The sequence below is a fragment of the Phyllobates terribilis genome, unplaced genomic scaffold, assembly GCF_046119375.1.
Source record: "Phyllobates terribilis strain yellow unplaced genomic scaffold, ASM4611937v1 Scaffold_3__8_contigs__length_932513732, whole genome shotgun sequence".
Lineage (NCBI taxonomy): Eukaryota > Metazoa > Chordata > Amphibia > Anura > Dendrobatidae > Phyllobates > Phyllobates terribilis.
The window spans coordinates 680,940,181-680,958,844 of NW_027362763.1; the positions used below are offsets into that span (position 1 = coordinate 680,940,181).

An 18,664-nucleotide genomic window follows, 5' to 3' on the forward strand; every position below is an offset into this window, starting at 1 on the left:
GATGTCACATCCAGTTTGTAACATGTGGACTCGGTGTCTGAAAACCTCAACTTCAACAACCAGAGACTGATACAATATTTATACAGAGCACAATGGTGTAACATGCCGGATATACTGCACAGGCCCTAAGGCTGAGTGCCCACTATGCGTTTTTACCTCGGAATTTCAGCAGCGAAAACGCTTAAAAAACGCTTGGTAATACGTGCCCCATGTTCCCCAATGATAATCCGCATGTGCTGTGCACATGCTGCGGAAATATCCGCTGCGGATTATCATTGCGGAAAAATCTGCAGCATGTCCATTAATCCATTAATTTTGCATACACGCAGCGTAATCGCCGCCATTGACTTGAAATGCATAATATCTGCATGACTACATCTGCACATGCGGATATTAAGCGATTCTATGTGCGGATGGTACCCGAGTTTGGAGAAGAGGAGACTCTCATCCAGACCCGGGTACCATAGAACCTGTAAAAAAAGAATTAAAATAAACATTATACTCACCTTCCGATGTCCCCTGGTCTCCTGTACGGCTCACGGTGGTGTAAAAGGACCTGCGGTGACGTCATTTAGTCATGTAACAGGTCACGTGACCGCTGACGTCGGCGTCACATGACTAAATGACATCATGAAAGGTCCTTTCACACCACCGCGAGCCGTACAAGAGACCGGACGCAGCAGAGAAAAGACCGGGGGCCATCAGAAGGTGAGTATAATGTTTTTTTTCTTTTTTACCATTTTTAATCTTTTTTTCAATTATTACTTGGTCACACTATATATGCTGGTTGCATGGATTTATATTTTATGACCAAATTGTCAAGCACTTTCCAAGTGACGCTAAAATCGCCTGTCAACCCGCATGCGGAAATTCATGCAAAAACGCTTCTACCTGACAGGAAAAACACATGTAAAATCTGCATGCATTTTTCCTGCCAGGGAGAAGCCAAAAAAATCTGAAGCATTTCTGCATCGTGGGCACTTAGCCTGATAGTTGTTAATGGAAACAGTCAGCAAGTATGCTCTTAGATTACACCCTTATATCCCAGCTGAGCTCCTTCTACACAGGGAGAGTAGAGTAGTAGTAGGGAGAGATCATTATCTCTTAAATCAGATGACACTTCCAAAATACAAATCACCAGAATCACAGAGAAACTAATACTATGGCATTATTGCTCTAAAGCTTACAGAATAGTGAGTGCAGCTCTGGAGTATAATACAGGATGTATCGCAGGATCAGTAATGTATGTACACAGTGACTGCACCAGCAGAATAGTGAGTGCAGCTCTGGAGTATAATACAGGATGTAACCCAAGATCAGTAACATAATGTATATACACAGTGACTGCACCAGCAGAATAGTGAGTGCAGCTCTGGAGTATAATACAGGATGTAACTCAGGATCAGAAATGTAATGTATGTACACAGTGACTGCACCAGCAGAATAGTGAGTGCAGCTCTGGAGTATAATACAGGATGTAACCCAAGATCAGTAATGTAATGTATGTACACAGTGACTGCACCAGCAGAATAGTGAGTGCAGCTCTGGAGTAGAATACAGGATGTAACTCAGGATCAGTAATGTAATGTATGTACACAGTGACTGCACCAGCAGAATAGTGAGTGCAACTCTGGAGTATAATACAGGATGTAACCCAAGATCAGTAATGTAATGTATGTACACAGTGACTGCACCAGCAGAATAGTGAGTGCAGCTCTGGAGTATAATACAGGATGTAACTCAAGATCAGTAATGTATGTACACAGTGACTGCCCCAGCAGAATAGTGAGTGCAGCTCTGGAGTATAATACAGGATGTAACTCAGGATCAGTAATGTAATGTATGTACACAGTGACTGCACCAGCAGAATAGTGAGTGCAGCTCTGGAGTATAATACAGGATGTAACTCAGAATCGGTACAGGACCAGTAATGTAATGTATGTACACAGTAACTGCTCCAGCAGAATAGTGAGTGCAGCTCTGGAGTATAATACAGGATGTAACTCAGGATCAGTAATGTAATGTATGTACACAGTGACTGCACCAGCAGAATAGTGAGTGCAACTCTGGAGTATAATACAGGATGTAACCCAAGATCAGTAATGTAATGTATATACACAGTGACTGCACCAGCAGAATAGTGAGTGTAGCTCTGGAGTATAATACAGGATGTAACTCAGGATCAGTAATGTCATGTATGTACACAGTGACTGCACCAGCAGCATACTGGGTGCAGCTCTGATCAGCTGCTAGTCAGTGTGCTGATTACGGGTGTGGTGGCTGCAGATCCTGCAGTGAGCTCCTGATCTCTGAGAACCAACACCTCTCCACCTGGGGACCTGCTCTCTCTCTTTCCCAGAGGGAGAGCTGGTTTCTGGGATGAGTGAAGGAGCCAAGTCCCAGGCTTCTGCTTCCCGAACCAGGCCGGCGGGGGGCAGAAGAAACCAGCAACCGGCCTGCACATCAGAGGACTCGGGGGTGAGACGCTGCACCAGGAGTCGCAGCAATGTGGCTCCTACTCCCCCCGGGATTGTGGAGACCCCCAGAAGCTGCAAGGCTTCCAGCATGGAGGAAAAGCCTGACAGCGGCGTGCAAGATGGCGCTCCTTCCGGAGGAAAGCTGAGTGCTCACGGAGGTGAGGCCGACCTCCCTGAGGGGGGGTGGGCGCAGCAGGGACCCCGGGAGTCTGTGTCCACCTATGCCTCCCGGGTCATGATCCACCTCCGTGAGTATGAAGATGCCAGTAAGCTCATCAGGAGGCTCCGGGAGGAGCTGCGCTGCACAAGCGCCAAAGCTGCGGGGGCCTCCAAACAGAGCAAGGCTAAACTCCAGGCCGAGGTAAAGCGACTGACCAGCGAGATTCACCTGCTGGAACTGAGGAAAGCTGACATCAGGGAGCAGAGTGGTCATTTCAAAGAAAAACTTATAAATGAAGACCGCTACAGAGAAATGGCTGATACCAGAGAGCAAAGACAGATGGGGCTGCAGCCTGAGAGCCAGGTGGATGATGAGAGTGATGATGACCAGCAGCAAGCCCCACCTGGCAGCCTGCAAAGTCACCCGCAGGCCACGTGCAGCGAGCTCCCTGCAGGACAGACGACAGTGACATCCGGTCGCAGTTCTGCTGGCTCTGGGGAGGACAGTGACAGCAGCATCCAGGGAGGGGCGCTAATGGCAGAGATAAAGCTCCTGGAGTCCCCAGTGTGCCTCCAAAACTTCCATCTTGGTGACGATCTACCAGAAGAGGCACCTGGGGGCCACAAAAAGGCAAAGAAGACCAAGCCAAAGCTGCAGGAGGCGGTAAGATACGTATATGCCCCCCTCCCTGTACCCCCTGAGTCGGCGGCAGGCTCAGCTCGCTGTATAAGCCCCGTTGCCCAGCCCAGCCCGGGTTCTGCTGTGGATCCGGTGCAAAGGCGCGGGGAGATTACAGAGCGCGGTAGTGAGGCGCAGAGCTCCGTCTCTGCTTGTAGTAGCGGGGACGCAGCAGGAGGTGCATCAGCCAAGAGGCTGGACAGTGAGGGCGGCCCGGCGGCGGGCGTTCCATCAGGCCACGATGCTGTGGTGCGCTCCTCAGTGGGAGGGGGGAGCAGCCCGGTGTCGGGGGCAGCTCCGGTAGCCTCGGCGCCTCTGAATGCTGTTGCCGCTGATCACTTAGTTGAGAAGCGGCGGCAGTGTGAGGGGGCAGTTGGGGCTGAGCGTTCCGGTCCTCCCACGAAAGTGCTATTTTGTGTTGGCGTCGCTGGTCCGGAAGATCCTGATGCTAAAGATCAGCGGCGCTTAACTGCAGCTAGAGATCAGCGGCACATTATACCAAATGCCAAACAGCGGAAATTACCGACCGATGATGTGGAAGGCACACATAAGACCGGGGGTGAGGTCGCCTCCAGTTCTATGGAGGTGACTGAGCCCCTTGTGCCTGATTCGGAGGTCAAAAGGTCATCCACCATTGTTACTGGTCCAGCAGGAATGAATGTGGTGGTGGAGGTGAATGAGGATAATTCATTGTCTGGTGGTGTGGTTGCTGGTTTGGTGGAGGGTGAGATGGAGGTGGGTAATGGTGATACTGTTGGGGCTGACGTTGTCACTGGTCCGGTTGCCCCCCCGGGGGTGGCAACACCTATCCGGAGTTATGCCAGTGTCACCTCCGGGGCAAATAGGGCATCCTCCTCGTCTCCGGGCTTTGGGGACGGCATGTTGCAACGGCGCCTTCTGGAGGCTCTAAAGAAGGGGGAGAGATCACTAATGGTAGAGGGTCGAGAGGTTGATCTATCCTTCTGGATAGAGAGGCATGGCCTCGGGGCCTTCCGAGAGCAAAAAGGGGGAGATACAGTGTGGTCCCTCCCAACAGCGGGGCCAGGCAGTGTGCGTAGGAATGTGGTCCGTCTTCGGTGGAGGGGCAGTGATGCATGTCCGCCAAGGTCTAAAGTTGTGGAGCTCCTGCTGAGGATGGGCTTCAAGGCGATTGACATCTACGCCTTGATACATCCCTATTCCACGCCTGAGTTTGATGTCAGCTTTGTTCGGCCGGAGGGGCTTGAGCTCTTCTGGGCGAATTATGAGTTGGCAAAAAATGAGCCCGGCTGGCGAGACTTTGCCGTTCAGGCAGTGTCTCGCCAAAACCAGATCAAGAAAGTGACCGTGATGACTCGTAACGAGTCGCTTTCTTGCTATGACATCATGACGTGGCTTGGTCGGTATGGAGAGGTGGTGGAGATGCCAAAGAAAAACCGCGACGAGTTTGGTATCTGGTCAGGGGCCTGGACGTTTATGGTAAAACTTAAGCGTTCAGGTGGTACGGTTGCCCACATTCCATCGTCTGCCTTCCTGGGTAGGGATCGTATCCTGGTCTTCTACCAGGGGCAACCGAAGCTCTGTCACAGGTGCGGCGACCCCACACACTTCAGTGCAAACTGCACCGTGCAGAAATGCGCGTTGTGTGGGGGTGTCGGCCATCTTGCCGCCTCTTGTGTGGAGATTAGGTGCCACCTGTGTGGTGAGTTAGGCCACCCATTCAGCCGTTGTCCTCGCTCCTTTGCTAATGCAGTCGAGACACCGGTGGGAGTAAGCCGTGAGGCCGATTCTGCTGGGGAGGGGACTAGCAGGGGTGGGGGAGCTGAGGGGCCAGGGAAGAAAAGCAATAAAAAGACGCCTGCCCAGCTGAGGCGTCTAGACAAGCGCAGACAGGAGAGGGAGCGGGGCGAGCCCCAGACTACCGGGGCAGCCCCTGTCCTGGATGCCAGTCTTGCTGCTGAGGCCCCGAGGGATGATGAGTTGGATGAGGAGGTCAGGAGGATCCACAGGGAGGAAACTGCCTCTGCTTCAGAATCCTCCCATTATGAAAGTATGGATGAGGATAATAAGCGGTGGTTAGAGAACAAGCGTAAGCTCGGCACCAAAAAGAAGAAAAAGAAGGGAGATAAAACATCTTCTCCCGCTCTGACCAAGGTACCTAAGGAAGGTAAAACCGACTCCCCTCTAGTTGGTCTTTCTAACCGGTTCCAAGCCCTTGATAACATCTCTTCCTCTGAGGAGGAGGCCGAGGGTGAGGTTCCGGCTTCAGCGGAGCTTACAGGGGGTGCCGAGTCTCCTTCTCCTGGGGATGCAGGGTCCTTGGGGGGAGGGACTGGACCAGAGTCCGGAGACGAGGACGAAAAAAGAAGGAAAAATGTGGGAATGGACACCTCTGTGTCATTAAAGAGGGGGAAGGATTCCTCCTCTGAGGCAGAGGATAAGGGGAGTGGGAAGAAGAAAGCCATCTAACTCAATCACCAATGATGGCGGTACCCACTCCGTTGACGCTGGCGTCCATTAATGTCGCCAGCATTAAGTCAAACATGGCTGGATTTGCGGCCTTTAATTTTCTCAGCCGGGTTGAAGCTGACATTTTCTTTTTGCAAGAGACCAGGCTGCCAAATATGGCAGAGGTGTTTATAGCTAAGAGGGAGTGGAGACTCGGGCCCTCCTATTGGTCTCTTGCGGCCGAGCCGTATAGCGGAGTGGCGGTCCTTTTTACCGCACCGGTAGAATGCCGACGGGTTACTGAGTTAGAAATGGGGAGGTGCCTGATATTAGATGTCCTCATGAAGGGACAAGAGCTTCGGCTCATTAACATCTATGGTCCCCAATCTAAATGGGACCGGAAGTGTCTCTTTATGAGGATCAAGCCCTACCTTTTTACGAGTCGGCAGGTCGTCTTTGGAGGGGACTTCAACACTGTCACGAGGCCCCGGGATAGAGGAGGCTCCAGAGACAAGCTGACTTATGATAGCGTCGCCCTTAATAGTATAGCTAGTGAGGCTCGCCTGGTGGATGTCCACATCCGGCACACCGCAGGCCACGAGGGGTTCACCTATCATAGAGGTAACTGTAGGTCCAGGATAGACAGGTTTTATTTAAAGGAGGAAGCCGTCTCTTCAGCAGTATCTGTTGTTGAGGTGGAGTTCTCCGATCACTGTTTGATTTTGTTTTCCCTGAATGTTACAGAGACCCCCCGGATGGGAAGAGGCTTTTGGAGGCTCAATTCGTCTCTCTTGGAAGAAGCGGAGATAAGACAGTCCTTTGAGGATTTTCTTCAGAGCCAGGTGCCCTTACTGGATCTTTGTAGTAGTAAATCAGAGTGGTGGGAGATGTTTAAGAAAAGGGTGGCGAGATTCTTCCGCCAGCTCTCGAGCCTCAGGAGCCTGGACAGGTACCGCCTGTATCAGGGCCTGAGGAGGAAACTCGAGCATCTTGTCTCAACTGGAGGTAGCCGCGAGGAGATCTCCAGAGTGAAATCTTTGCTAATGAGGTGTCAGTATGATAGGCACGCATCTTTGGTTTTTGAGAGGGATTACGGGAAGTACCGCTCGCCCGACCCTTACAGAAACTGCAAGATGTCAGTGAATAGTAAAGTTGTTACAGGACTGGTTGACACTGCGGGGTCCCTGAAAAGATCCAGATCAGGGATCCTGGAGGTCGTTAGATCCTTCTACTCGCACCTGTTGGGGAAGAGGGATCTGGAATGGGATGAGATATCGGCTTTTCTGGCTGAAGCTGTCCCCGAACCAGGGGTAGACCCCTCTCTTGGCGTTTTGACAGAGATGATCAGGGAAGAGGAAGTTAAGTTGGCGATTGAAGGGCTTGCCCTGAAGAAATCTCCCGGTCCGGATGGCTTAACATCTGAATTCTTTAAGACCTTTAAGGACGCCTTGGTTCCCCTCTTGACTGAGGTATTCAATGAGTGTCTTTCCTCGGGCACTCTGCCAAAGTCAATGAGGAGGTCTGCCCTGATCATCTTGTCAAAGGGTAAGGACCCATCTTGCATTGAGAATTGGCGTCCCATAGCGCTTCTCAATACAGACAGGAAGGTTTTGGCAAAGGTGCTGTTTAATCGGCTGGTGAAATTTGCACCCCAGCTCCTTTCGGGGGCCCAGCATTGCTCTGTTCCGGGCCGCAGTACAATTAGTGCTGTACTCTGTGTCCGAGAGGCGGTGGAGCAGGGTAGGGCTGGCCACTGGAAGGGGTACATGCTGTCATTGGACCAGGCAAAAGCATTTGATCGGGTTAATCATGAGTACCTCTGGTCTGTCCTTCTGAGGTATGGCCTGCCAGGGGGGTTCGTTGATTGGCTTAAGACCTTGTACTCTGGGGCAGAGAGTTTCCCGCTTGTGAACGGTTGGATTGGCAGCTCTTTTGAGGTTGGGTGTGGTGTTCGCCAGGGTTGTCCCTTGAGCCCGCTACTGTACGTGTTTGCGATTGATCCACTTCTTAGGAGGATGGAGGGTGGACCGTTGGCTGGGATCGGGTTGGCCTGGGCAGCACCGGAAGCCACTCTGAGAGTGGTGGCGTATGCCGATGACGTCACCGTTTTTGTTTCCTCTGATGGGAGGCAGAATGGCTGATGTCAGAGGTAAATCGCTACTCGGAGGCATCCGGGTCTAAGATCAACTGGGATAAGTGTGAGAGTCTCTGGCTGGGAGGAGGAGATCCTGGTTTTGATCTCCCGGACACCCTTCCAGAACCCAAAGTCTCTGCAAAAGTTCTTGGCATCGAATTTGGCCAGGGGGATTACCCCAAACAAAATTGGGACAGCAGGCTAGAGATCGCCACTCAGAAGGTGAACCAATGGAAGGGTTGGTCTTTGACCCTAAGGGAAAGGGTAAACCTGATCAAAACTTACCTGCTCCCTTTGCTGATCTATCTGGGCAGTGTGTGCATCTTGCCAGAGCCTCTCTGGACTCGGGTCTACAGTTTGTTCTTTCAACTGTTATGGGGGAATAGACTGAACCTGGTCAAGAGGGAGGTTACTTACCGTACGAGGAGACTAGGAGGGTTGGGTATGGTCAACCCTGTGGTATTCCTTGTGAATACCTTCATTAAGATCAATATTGCAAACCTCTGGAAAGAGAGGGCTCCTCCGTGGGTATTCTCCTGTAAGGGATGGTTTCAGCTTTTCTTCCAGGAATGGGAGACAGGAGGGCAAGTGAAGGATCTCCGCACACCGCATGGACATCTCCTGGCTTACGCTACCGTGGTTCTGAAGGTAATTCGCCGGTGGGGTCTGGGAATGTGGGAGGTCAGGACTCTGCCAAGGAAGCTCCTTGACAAAAGGGTTCTGTTGACCCATTTTCAGAGGCCTCTGGCGCTCAGGGATTGCCCAAGTCGGGATCTTGGGGTGGGTCTGCATCTTTTGAATTCTATCAGGATCCCCTTGAAGGTTTGGGACTTGGCTTGGCGCTGCTTCCATGGGAAACTGTGTGTGAGGGACAATCTGAAGTGTAGGAGCTCTGAGGACAGGAACTGTCCTCGGGAGCATTGTGGTACCATGCTTGAAAGCATGGACCACTTCCTGCTTCGTTGTCCCTTTAACACAGAGGTGTACAACAGGGTGGGCACCTCCATTGGCTGGCCCCGGCTGGCCGGTCTCTCTTATGCGGAATGGGCCTATGGAGCATTCGGGGACCTGGGTGGTCGGGACCGCTGCACCTTATTTCTAGTTAGCGCAGTGGTTAGGTATCACACGTGGAACGCACGGTGCTTAGCATCGACGCAGCGGAAAATCCTCCCAGTGGACGATGTGTTTAGGACCATACTCGGTGACCTGGTGAAGGTGCATTCTCTGGAGTATGAGAGACTGGGTACACGGAGGGCCGCTCTCCTCTGGAGGGGCTTTTCTTTTAGTGTGCCCTAGTCTGGTCATCTCCTCTCCTGGTGGTGGGCTGCTGCTGACACCATAGATTTTTGTTTTATTGATCAGTAGACAGTGATGTAGGGCTGCAGGCACCGAACTTGGGCTTTGTCAGTTGTGGTTATTGTATTGTTTGTTATTGTATTGTTTGTTTCTGTATATATTGTATATATGGGTTTGGGTGTAGGTGTTAGGTTGGGTGGAGGGAAAAGGGGGGAGGTGGGTTCATCTTGTGGGACACTGGTTATTTGGGTGAAAAACTGGCACTGCCTGATCTGGCCTATGGACGTTGGACATGGACTGAGGCATGAGGCGCAGGACCAGCTCTCAGGTCAGTGCCGGGGAGGGACTGGTGGGCTTGAGTGTGGGGTGTTTTGTTTTGTCTTGTATATATTTGTATAGTTAGAATTTATTTTATTTATTTAAAAAAAAAAAAAAAAAAAGAATGTATATAGTGAGTGCAGCTCTGGAGTATAATACAGGATGTAACTCAGGATCAGTAATGTAATTTATGTACACAGTGACTGCACCAGCAGAATAGTGAGTGCAACTCTGGAGTATAATACAGGATGTAACTCAGGATCAGTAATGTAATGTATGTACACAGTGACTGCACCAGCAGAATAGTGAGTGCAGCTCTGGAGTATAATACAGGATGTAACTCAGAATCAGTACAGGACCAGTAATGTAATGTATGTACACAGTAACTGCTCCAGCAGAATAGTGAGTGCAGCTCTGGAGTATAATACAGGATGTAACACAGGATCAGTAATGTAATGTATGTACACAGTGACTGCACCAGCAGAATAGTGAGTGCAGCTCTGGAGTATAATACAGGATGTAACTCAGGATCAGTAATGTAATGTATGTACACAGTGACTGCACCAGCAGAATAGTGAGTGCACCTCTGGAGTATAATACAGGATGTAACTCAGGATCAGTAATGTAATGTATGTACACAGTGACTGCACCAGCAGAATAGTGAGTGCAGCTCTGGAGTATAATACAGGATGTAACTCAGGATCAGTAATGTAATGTATGTACACAGTGACTGCACCAGCAGAATAGTGAGTGCAGCTCAAGAGTATAATACAGGATGTAACTCAGGATCAGTAATGTAATGTATGTACACAGTGACTGCACCAGCAGAATAGTGAGTGCAGCTCTGGAGTATAATACAGGATGTAACTCAGGATCAGTACAGGATCAGTAATGATCCTTAGTAAAGGATTTGCTGCAAAGACTGTTTTATAGCTGAGAGATGCTCTCACATTTCTGTAGGCTTTAGAGCGGGAATCTCTCAGGATTTTGGACAATTTGCCTGAGTTGACAATCTGTACAGACCTTTTCTTTCCCAAATGAACAATTACCTCAATAATATCCAGTGTGGACAATTCTTTGTGAGATTAGAAGGTTAATCTGCTGGGATCTCAGACAGACAACTGTACGTTCAGTATTTGGTCAGTATTTTACATCAGTATTTGTAGCCCAAACCAGGAGTGGGTGATAAATACAGAAGTGGTGACGTGTTTCTATTACACTTTTCCTCTGATTGTTCCTCTCCGGGTTTTGATGTAAAATACTGACCGAATACTGAACGTGTGAATATCTTCTTAACTGCCTTGATGAACTCTCAGTCTCAGCTGTAACGAGTCCGGCGGGTTCAGTCTCTGACGCGTCCCCCTTTACTGACAGCAAGTAGAGATCATGGGAATGGTGGGAAGTTAAAGATAAAGTGTATAGAGGAAGCTCCGCTGGTCTCTCGTCACAGTGTGTCGTCTCAGGATGGTGGAGACCGGCAGCTGCACCCAACACCGACATCCATCAACATTCAAAGAAACGTTCCACAAGGTTTAACAAGTGACAAGATGGATGGGACACAGATGTCACCTCTACATGGGGCGAAACAAGACGATTCAGGATAGGGGGAGTCCATGGAGGATGCTGGGGGTTATAACAGGGGTCTGCAAAGATCTTTCCACCTCTGCCCATGTGGAGGATGAACTCCGCTGTGCAACGTTACAGGCTGAAGAGCTGACGACTCGGATCCTGCTTTGTCAAAGGATTATGTGCGATCACTAATATATTCCAAGTGTTTTAAATGAATGTGCAGAAAGTCATTTTTATGATACAATAAATACTTTCAATGAAAAATTCCACTCTGAAAAAATGGCTTCTCACTGCTAGCTGTGGACTGTACGTTGTGTAGTGAGTTTAAGGGCCTGTGCACATGTTGCAGATTTGTCACATTTTTTTTTTCTGATGCCAACAAAGTGAATGAGAATCCTGAGGTCTCATGCACACGTCGCTTATTTCTGACTTGCAGATTTAAATCTGCAGAATGTCTATTTCTAAGGCTATGTTCAGACACATTGTGTTTTGCAGCGTTTTTTGCTGCAGATTTTTATGCAAATTTTCAGCTGCGTTTTGCAGTACCAGCAAAGTCTATGAGAAACCAGTCCACACATCTTGGTTTTTTTTGTTCAGGATTTGGTGCCTTGGTTGGGTTTTTGGAAAATAGATCATGTCACTTCTTTCAGCGTTTTTCACCCATAGGAAGTAATGGGTGGTGAAAAAAACGCCAAAAAAGCGCACCAAAATTTACATTACCGTTTTTGATGGTAAAATAGAATGTTTTTTTTTTTTTCACAGAACTTAATGTACATGAATAGATAGAGACAGAAGGACAGTGAAAAAAACGCTGAAAAAACGCAGCAAAACCTGCATTTCTGACGCAGCTGATTTCCTGCCAGAGATCAGTTTTGCTGTAGATTTGTGGTGTAAAAAAAAAAACCAACATGTGTGAATATAGCCTTAGTGTTTTTTTCTGCAGATGTCACTCATAATAGGGTCTTTGCACACGTTAAGTATTTGGTGCAGAAGTGTCTCTTGGCAGGAAAAACGCAGTGTAAAATAGGTGCATTTTTTACTTGCATTTTTGGTGCAGATTTTTCCCCTCTCATTGTGAAATCTGCAGCAAAAACACTAAAAGAATTGACATCCTGCAGATATAAATCTGCACCAAAACTGCAAGTCCGAAATAAGGAATGTGTGCATGAGGCTCCAAGGGTCTTATTCACAACCCTTTGGTTGTGTGACAAATCTGCCCTCCCAGCGCAAAAGCTCCAAAATAGCCGGAAGCTGCACGTCACAGCGACAGAGCAACACAAAGCGACAGTACGTGGATTTCAGACTACAGCATACTCCAACAGACAAGGGAGCAAAGCTGGAGTCAGCAATGAAAGCAGAGTTCTAATAGAGCTGCGGCATAAAGAGAGAAAGATGGACTGAAAGCACTGTCAGAACGGAGCAGAGCTGCAGTGTAAAGTATAGTGTGAAAATAGGAGCAGCTGCCTGTGACAGGATGGCAAGGGGATTTCAGTTTACTGTAGCTCAGACTGCATCAGACAATGCAGCTAAGATGAAGCCAATGATCAAAGTTGTTGCAAAGAATAAAACAAAGAAAATGAAACAACTGTGAACAGGTGCAAGCTGCTGTGTCCAAAATATATACCTACCAACCCAATCCAGCCACACGTTGTGCGCGGAGGTGTATATGAGCATTGTATATACTGTGGGAATTTTAAATTGCAATACTGCTCTATAAACTACACCTGAAGTAGACTAGTTATAAATTTCAGGTACTTAGCACACAAACTGGCCAACTCGAGTGTGCCCACCAGCCATGACAAGGCGACCCTGCTGATGGGAGCCTCCTATATCAAAGTTTCTCATCAGAATAGTATATCTCGTCATGGCAGGTAGGTGCAAACTTTGACAGAGTAGATTACAAAACTCAAACTTTGTCAGAGCAGGTTCCCATCAGCAGGGTCGCCTTGTCATGGCTGGTGGGCACATATGAACTGGCCAATTTGTGCGATAAGAGCCTCAGTTTTATAGCTATAGTCTATATGGCAGTAATGCAGCTCAAAATTCATCTATTCATCGCTCACATATTCCCTGCACACAAAGTGGTGGCTGCACGCCGTGGTTCATGGATACTGCAGTCGCAGCAGCTTGCACCTGTTCACACTTGCTTCATTCTGTTAGGAGGTCATGGTCAGATCTCCTTTTATTGCACACATTTGGAGATAGTGACTGCCAGTATACTCGCCAGCTGCCGTCTTCTGCTGTTCTCAGTGCCGCGCCGGTCATCTTCTGGAGGTTGTGACCTACCGGATCACTCCAGGGTTAGTTGGTCACTTCTCAATCTAAGTCTATGGGACTCAGACCGAAGCGCTCATAGACTTACACGGAGAGTCGGTGACTGTTACTGCTGACTTCCGGTCAGTCATAAATTGGGGTCACATTAATATTCACATACTACATGGCACACAATGTGCGGCTGCATTTGTTTGTGCCGATCAAAGCTGTGCCTTAATGGAGCAGTGCTGCAGTGTACAGCATGAAAGCTGAACAGAAGACGGAGTCGGTGTTCAGGCCAGAAAGACTTAATACTATTTGATGACTCCAATAAACAAAGCTGCTAAGTTGGCGTCCTAATGTGGTGACATGAGAGAGGAGTTTAAGACTATTGTCTGCAATGGACAATGCAGTTATACAAGAGTTACTAATGGAAGAGGTGTCATAATGGAGGGAAACTGCAGTATAAAGCATGAGGGCAAAGAAAGCAAGCAGATTTAAGACCCCCTCAGACGCCAAGAGATGATGGCACTTAGCTGGTGACTGATCAAAGCTGTATCCTCGTGGAGTAGAGCAGCAGTGTAAAGCATGGAGGAAGGTCAGATGAGCAGCCCGAGTCTCTGATTTTGCAGAACTAATAAGAAGATTAAAGCCCATAATGTAACAATCACTTTAGTGATGTCAGATTCTGCCCCCCGGACTGTAGGACGCACTTTGCGTTACACGGCCTAGGGATCCCCATCATCCATCCTTGCCCGGTATACATAACAATGGTGCTGATAATTGTGTGTAATCTCTATGTAGCATCCACGGCCGCCGGGACACATATAGGATTCTGCTGGCACCAGCACACTGTGAATTATTCATGTCACATCATCGCTCGGGCCATAAATCCATCCAGCTCCGAGACTGATTTATGGAGGAATATCCGAGGCTGCTCCTTTATTATTAAATATTAATATCGGCTGATATATATGTTGTCGTGAGGGAGCTGTCCAGGCCGCTGTACTCCTACAGATCTATTTCAGCGAGTCTCATGCGGCCATATTGCTATATAGTAATATATTGGGCACGACTCCCCAAGGTTACAACTATTTAAAACTAATGCGGTAGCACCGACGCGCTATTTATTACCCCAAGTGCTGGCGGCTTGATTAGAGCGCAGCTTTACACCTTGGCTCCGCAGCAGCGCCTGCCGGAGTCTTCGGTAGTCTGAAATCATTGTTTTCTTCCATCGGGTTGCTGCAGTCACTTCCCACGCCTATGGCGGCAGCTCGGCCTTTTCAGTTTGGCTCCCGGGTAGAAGCACAAGATCGGCAAGATTGCAATTCTGAATGAGATCTGGGATGGAAAAGGGTGGAAAGGTGAGAAGAAGCAGAGAATGGTGGATCACTGTGCTTGCCACTTACTATAAGTCTAAATTCACACGATGAGTATTTGGTCAGATTTGGACGCTGTAGATTTTCTGCACCAATTAGTTAAATTAGGTTACTTGTGTTCTTGGGTCGATATTTTCCATGTGTCTTATCTCATTTTTCTCAGACGGGGGGGGTTGTCTCTTTTTGGTATCTCATGGTGTTAATAAGACTACTTTGTTTCAGAAACTTCTTGCTACTTAGCTTTGATTAAACTGTATTGATAAAGTCAGAAACATAATTAGAGTCCGATGGGCCCCGATTCAAACGTCACTTTTAATGTCGCCCATAATCTGTACAAATCCATTGAGAAACAAATTGAAATAATTTTGAGGGTCAAATAAAAATAACAAAACTATAATAATGTGGTTGCATAAATGTGAGCACCCTCTTATAATTGGAGACAGGGCTGCCATCCGGAATTTCAGGGCCCCATACTGGCAAAATTTTTGGGCCCCTTGAGACTCCACCCCGGAACCGCCTCCACCCCTCGAACCTTCCACAGTCCCATCGCCCACTTTTGAAAAAACTCCACTTACGCACCACATCCTCACCAATCACACGTTACCAGTTCCCATCAAACACCAGATCAGATACACAGCCAGCAGGGACAAATACTGCGACACCATTACCAGACCACATATTACCACCACATAGTGACTGAATAACACCACATACAAAGAATACCGCCACACCATGACCAGATCACATACACAGTCAGCAGCTTTTGTTTTGGCCAAAAGATTTTTTAAGCCGCCACCAGGAGAAGGTAGACTCTTCTGATCGGGCCCTACTTTACTCTAACCTATTAAATATTTGTTATAATACCCAATACTCTTTTTAGGTATATTTTTATTTATTGGAATGTGTCACATACATTTTTTAAAATGACTAATAATATCACGTACAAGGGACAAATACTGCGACACCATTACCAGACCACATATTACCACCATATAGTGAGTGAATAACAACAAATACAAGGAATACCGCCACACCATGACCAGATCACATATTACCACCACATAGTGACCGAATACTACAATACTGATCATTAATAAAAAAATACAACACTAATATTACCATAAGTGACATTATACACAGGAGCTCTGTACATAATATACAGTGTATAGTGTCAGTGTACAGATAACTCACTGACTCACCGGTGACGTCTCTAGTTGAAGTCCTTCATCTTCGCTTTTCTTGTTCATCCAGAACAGACCGCCATCACTTCTTCCAGCCAGGACTCATCTCTGCATAAAATAGCACAGTTATCCAGAGCAGCTTACAGAGCACATGCCCTAATTTTTCCCCAACTTCTACACTACACCAGATGAAGAAAAAAAAGCGACTTAGTGTCGCCCTGCACAATAACAGGACCCCCCTCACTGAAAACAGTATCCTTTAATTAGCCCCTACAGTAATAATGTCCCACATCTTGGCCCTAAGTTTCCATCCTGCCCCCATTGTCTCTATAATTAGCCCCTACAGTAATAATGTCTCCATTCTGCCCCAATGTCTCCACCCTGCCCTCATGTCTCCACTCTGTCATGTCTCCATTCTGCCCCCACGGTGCTGCTTTACAAAAAAAAAAAGTTAAAAAATAAAAAAAAAAACTTTCTCCTTACCTTGCCGTGCTCCAGCAGCACCCGCCTCTCCCATCACCCGAAGCACGGTCGCTGGCACATGACAGTCACGTCATACACCAGCGAAGTGCGCGCTGATGTCAGCAGTCGGCCTGTGATTGGTTGGCGGCTGTTAACTAGTGCCATGCAGGAAGCTTCCAACACGGCAATAGATTTAAAGTGAACGTGCATCCAAGGACGCATATTCACAGTTATTGACCCGGCAGAATCTTGCCGCTGGGGCCCAGTGAACAGAAGAAAGGGCCCATTGGGCCCCATACGCCAGTAAGGGCAGTAATGCCCTGATTGGATAATTCTGAACCACATCTCCAATCACATGTAACCTCATGACAAACAGTCAGTGCACGGACGCTGTCATCTTCAGGGATTCTGATTAACCCTATAGAAAGTTCTGCTGTTCTAGGAGGATTTTCCTGACATTTTACAGCACTTCAGTATTAGTGTAAGGGTATGCATATATAGTGGGGAAAATAAGTATTTGATACTCTGCTGATTTTGCAAGTTTTCCCACCTACAAAGAATGGAGAGGTCTGAAATATTTATTGTGGGTCACTTCACAGAATCTAAAAATAAAATCCAGAAAATCACATTGTATGATTTTTACATAATTAATTTGCATTTTATTGCATGATATAAGTATTTGATACAATAGAAAAACAGAACTTAATATTTGGTGCAGAAACCTTTGTTTGCAATTACAGAGGTCAGACGTTTCCTGTAGTTCTTGACCAGGTTTGCACACACCGCAGCAGGGATTTTGGCCCCCTCCTCCATACAGATCTTCTCCAGATCTTTTAAATGGGGTTGGGACCATCAGTTGTGTTGTGCAGAAGTCTGGTGGTTACACAGCTGATAATACAAATTCTAACAGTCTATTCAGTAGGACTATCAGCTGTGTAACCACCAGACTTCTGCACAACACAACTGATGGTCCCAACCCCATTTATAAGGCAAGAAATCCCACTTATTAAACCTGACAGGGCACACCTGTGAAGTGAAAACCATTTCCGGTGACTACCTCTTGAAGCTCATCAAGAGAATGCCAAGAGTGTGCAAAGCAATCATCAAAGCAAAAGGTGGCTATGTATGAGCACCTACATAGCTTCCTTTATACAGTATGAGCCCCACACATAGCCTCCTATAAACAGTGTAAGGCCACGGCCCCACTATCAGTATTTGGTCAGTATTTTTTCTCAGGAGTGGGAGCCAAAACCATGAGTGGGTGATAAATGCAGAATTGGTGACTTTCTTTCTATTATAACTTTTCTCTGATTGTTCCTCACCTGGTTTTGTCTCCCACTCCTGAGATAAACTACTGACCAAATACTGATAGTGGAGCCATGGCCTTAGCCTCCACATGGCCCCTATATACAGTGTGTGCCCCTACATGGCCCCTATGCACAGTGTGAGCCCCACAAGGCCCTTATATACAGTATAAGCCCTCACATGGCCCCTGTATACAGTGTGAGCCCCCACATAGCCTCCTATATACAGTGTGAGCCCCCACATAGCCTCCTATATACAGTGTGAGCCCCCACATAGCCTCCTATATACAGTGTGAACCCCACATAGCCTCCTATATACTGTGTGAGCCCTCACATGGCCCCTATTTACAGTACAAGCCCCCACATGGCCCCTATATACAGTATGAGACCCCACGGAGCCTCCTATACACATGAAAACATGCCTTACCCATATGAAGAAAACAAAACACATACTCTCTTCGCTCCTCCTCCCCCAGCCCTCTACTCTGGTCTCTAGTGCACTGACTCTTTACAATCAGCGCGTGAGACAGCAGACGCAATGTTGTCATTTCTTCACATCTGCTGTATCACCCTGATTGGTGGAAGAGAGTGCCAGCGGCCCCCTTTTCCACCAATGTATTCATTGCTGTTTACACACTGAGGATGCGGACAGCGGTGACATTGGGAAGCGGGCTGCAATGGACAGGTGGCAGGGGGAATGGTGCAGCCTGTGGGCTACTGTTTTTAGCCCTTCGGCTATCTTATTCCTCAGGCCAGACTGAAGCAGCCAAAGGGCCAGATGTAGCCGGCAGGTCACACTTTGCTCACCTCTACTTTAAGCCCAGATAGCAGATAGGAGACCATTAGCAGAGGCACTGGAAGCTGCAGGCATACAGGAGACATCCTGGAAGTTGCAGGCAGACACGTAGCAGAGGTCTTTGAGGACTGAAGACAGGTAGGAGAGGTCTTGGAAGACCCAGGACAAGTAACAGAGAAACTGGAAGCTCATACTGGGGCTCATACTGCGATGGGAGCAATGTGGGGACT

The 18,664-nt window shown here is 47.9% G+C and overlaps 2 protein-coding genes across 4 annotated transcripts in view; one reads left to right on the top strand and one right to left on the bottom strand.

Moving 5' to 3' along the window:
• Window positions 1-18,664, bottom strand: part of GALNT14 (polypeptide N-acetylgalactosaminyltransferase 14) — an 805,599-nt gene that overhangs the window by 550,642 nt on the left and 236,293 nt on the right. The window lies entirely within an intron of this gene.
• LOC141257853 (uncharacterized) lies at window positions 2,713-6,590 on the top strand. Its single transcript, XM_073672863.1, has 2 exons — window positions 2,713-3,300; window positions 6,487-6,590. The coding sequence occupies exons 1-2, from the start codon at window positions 2,713-2,715 to the stop codon at window positions 6,550-6,552; spliced, it is 654 nt and encodes a 217-aa protein (XP_073528964.1). The 3' UTR covers window positions 6,553-6,590.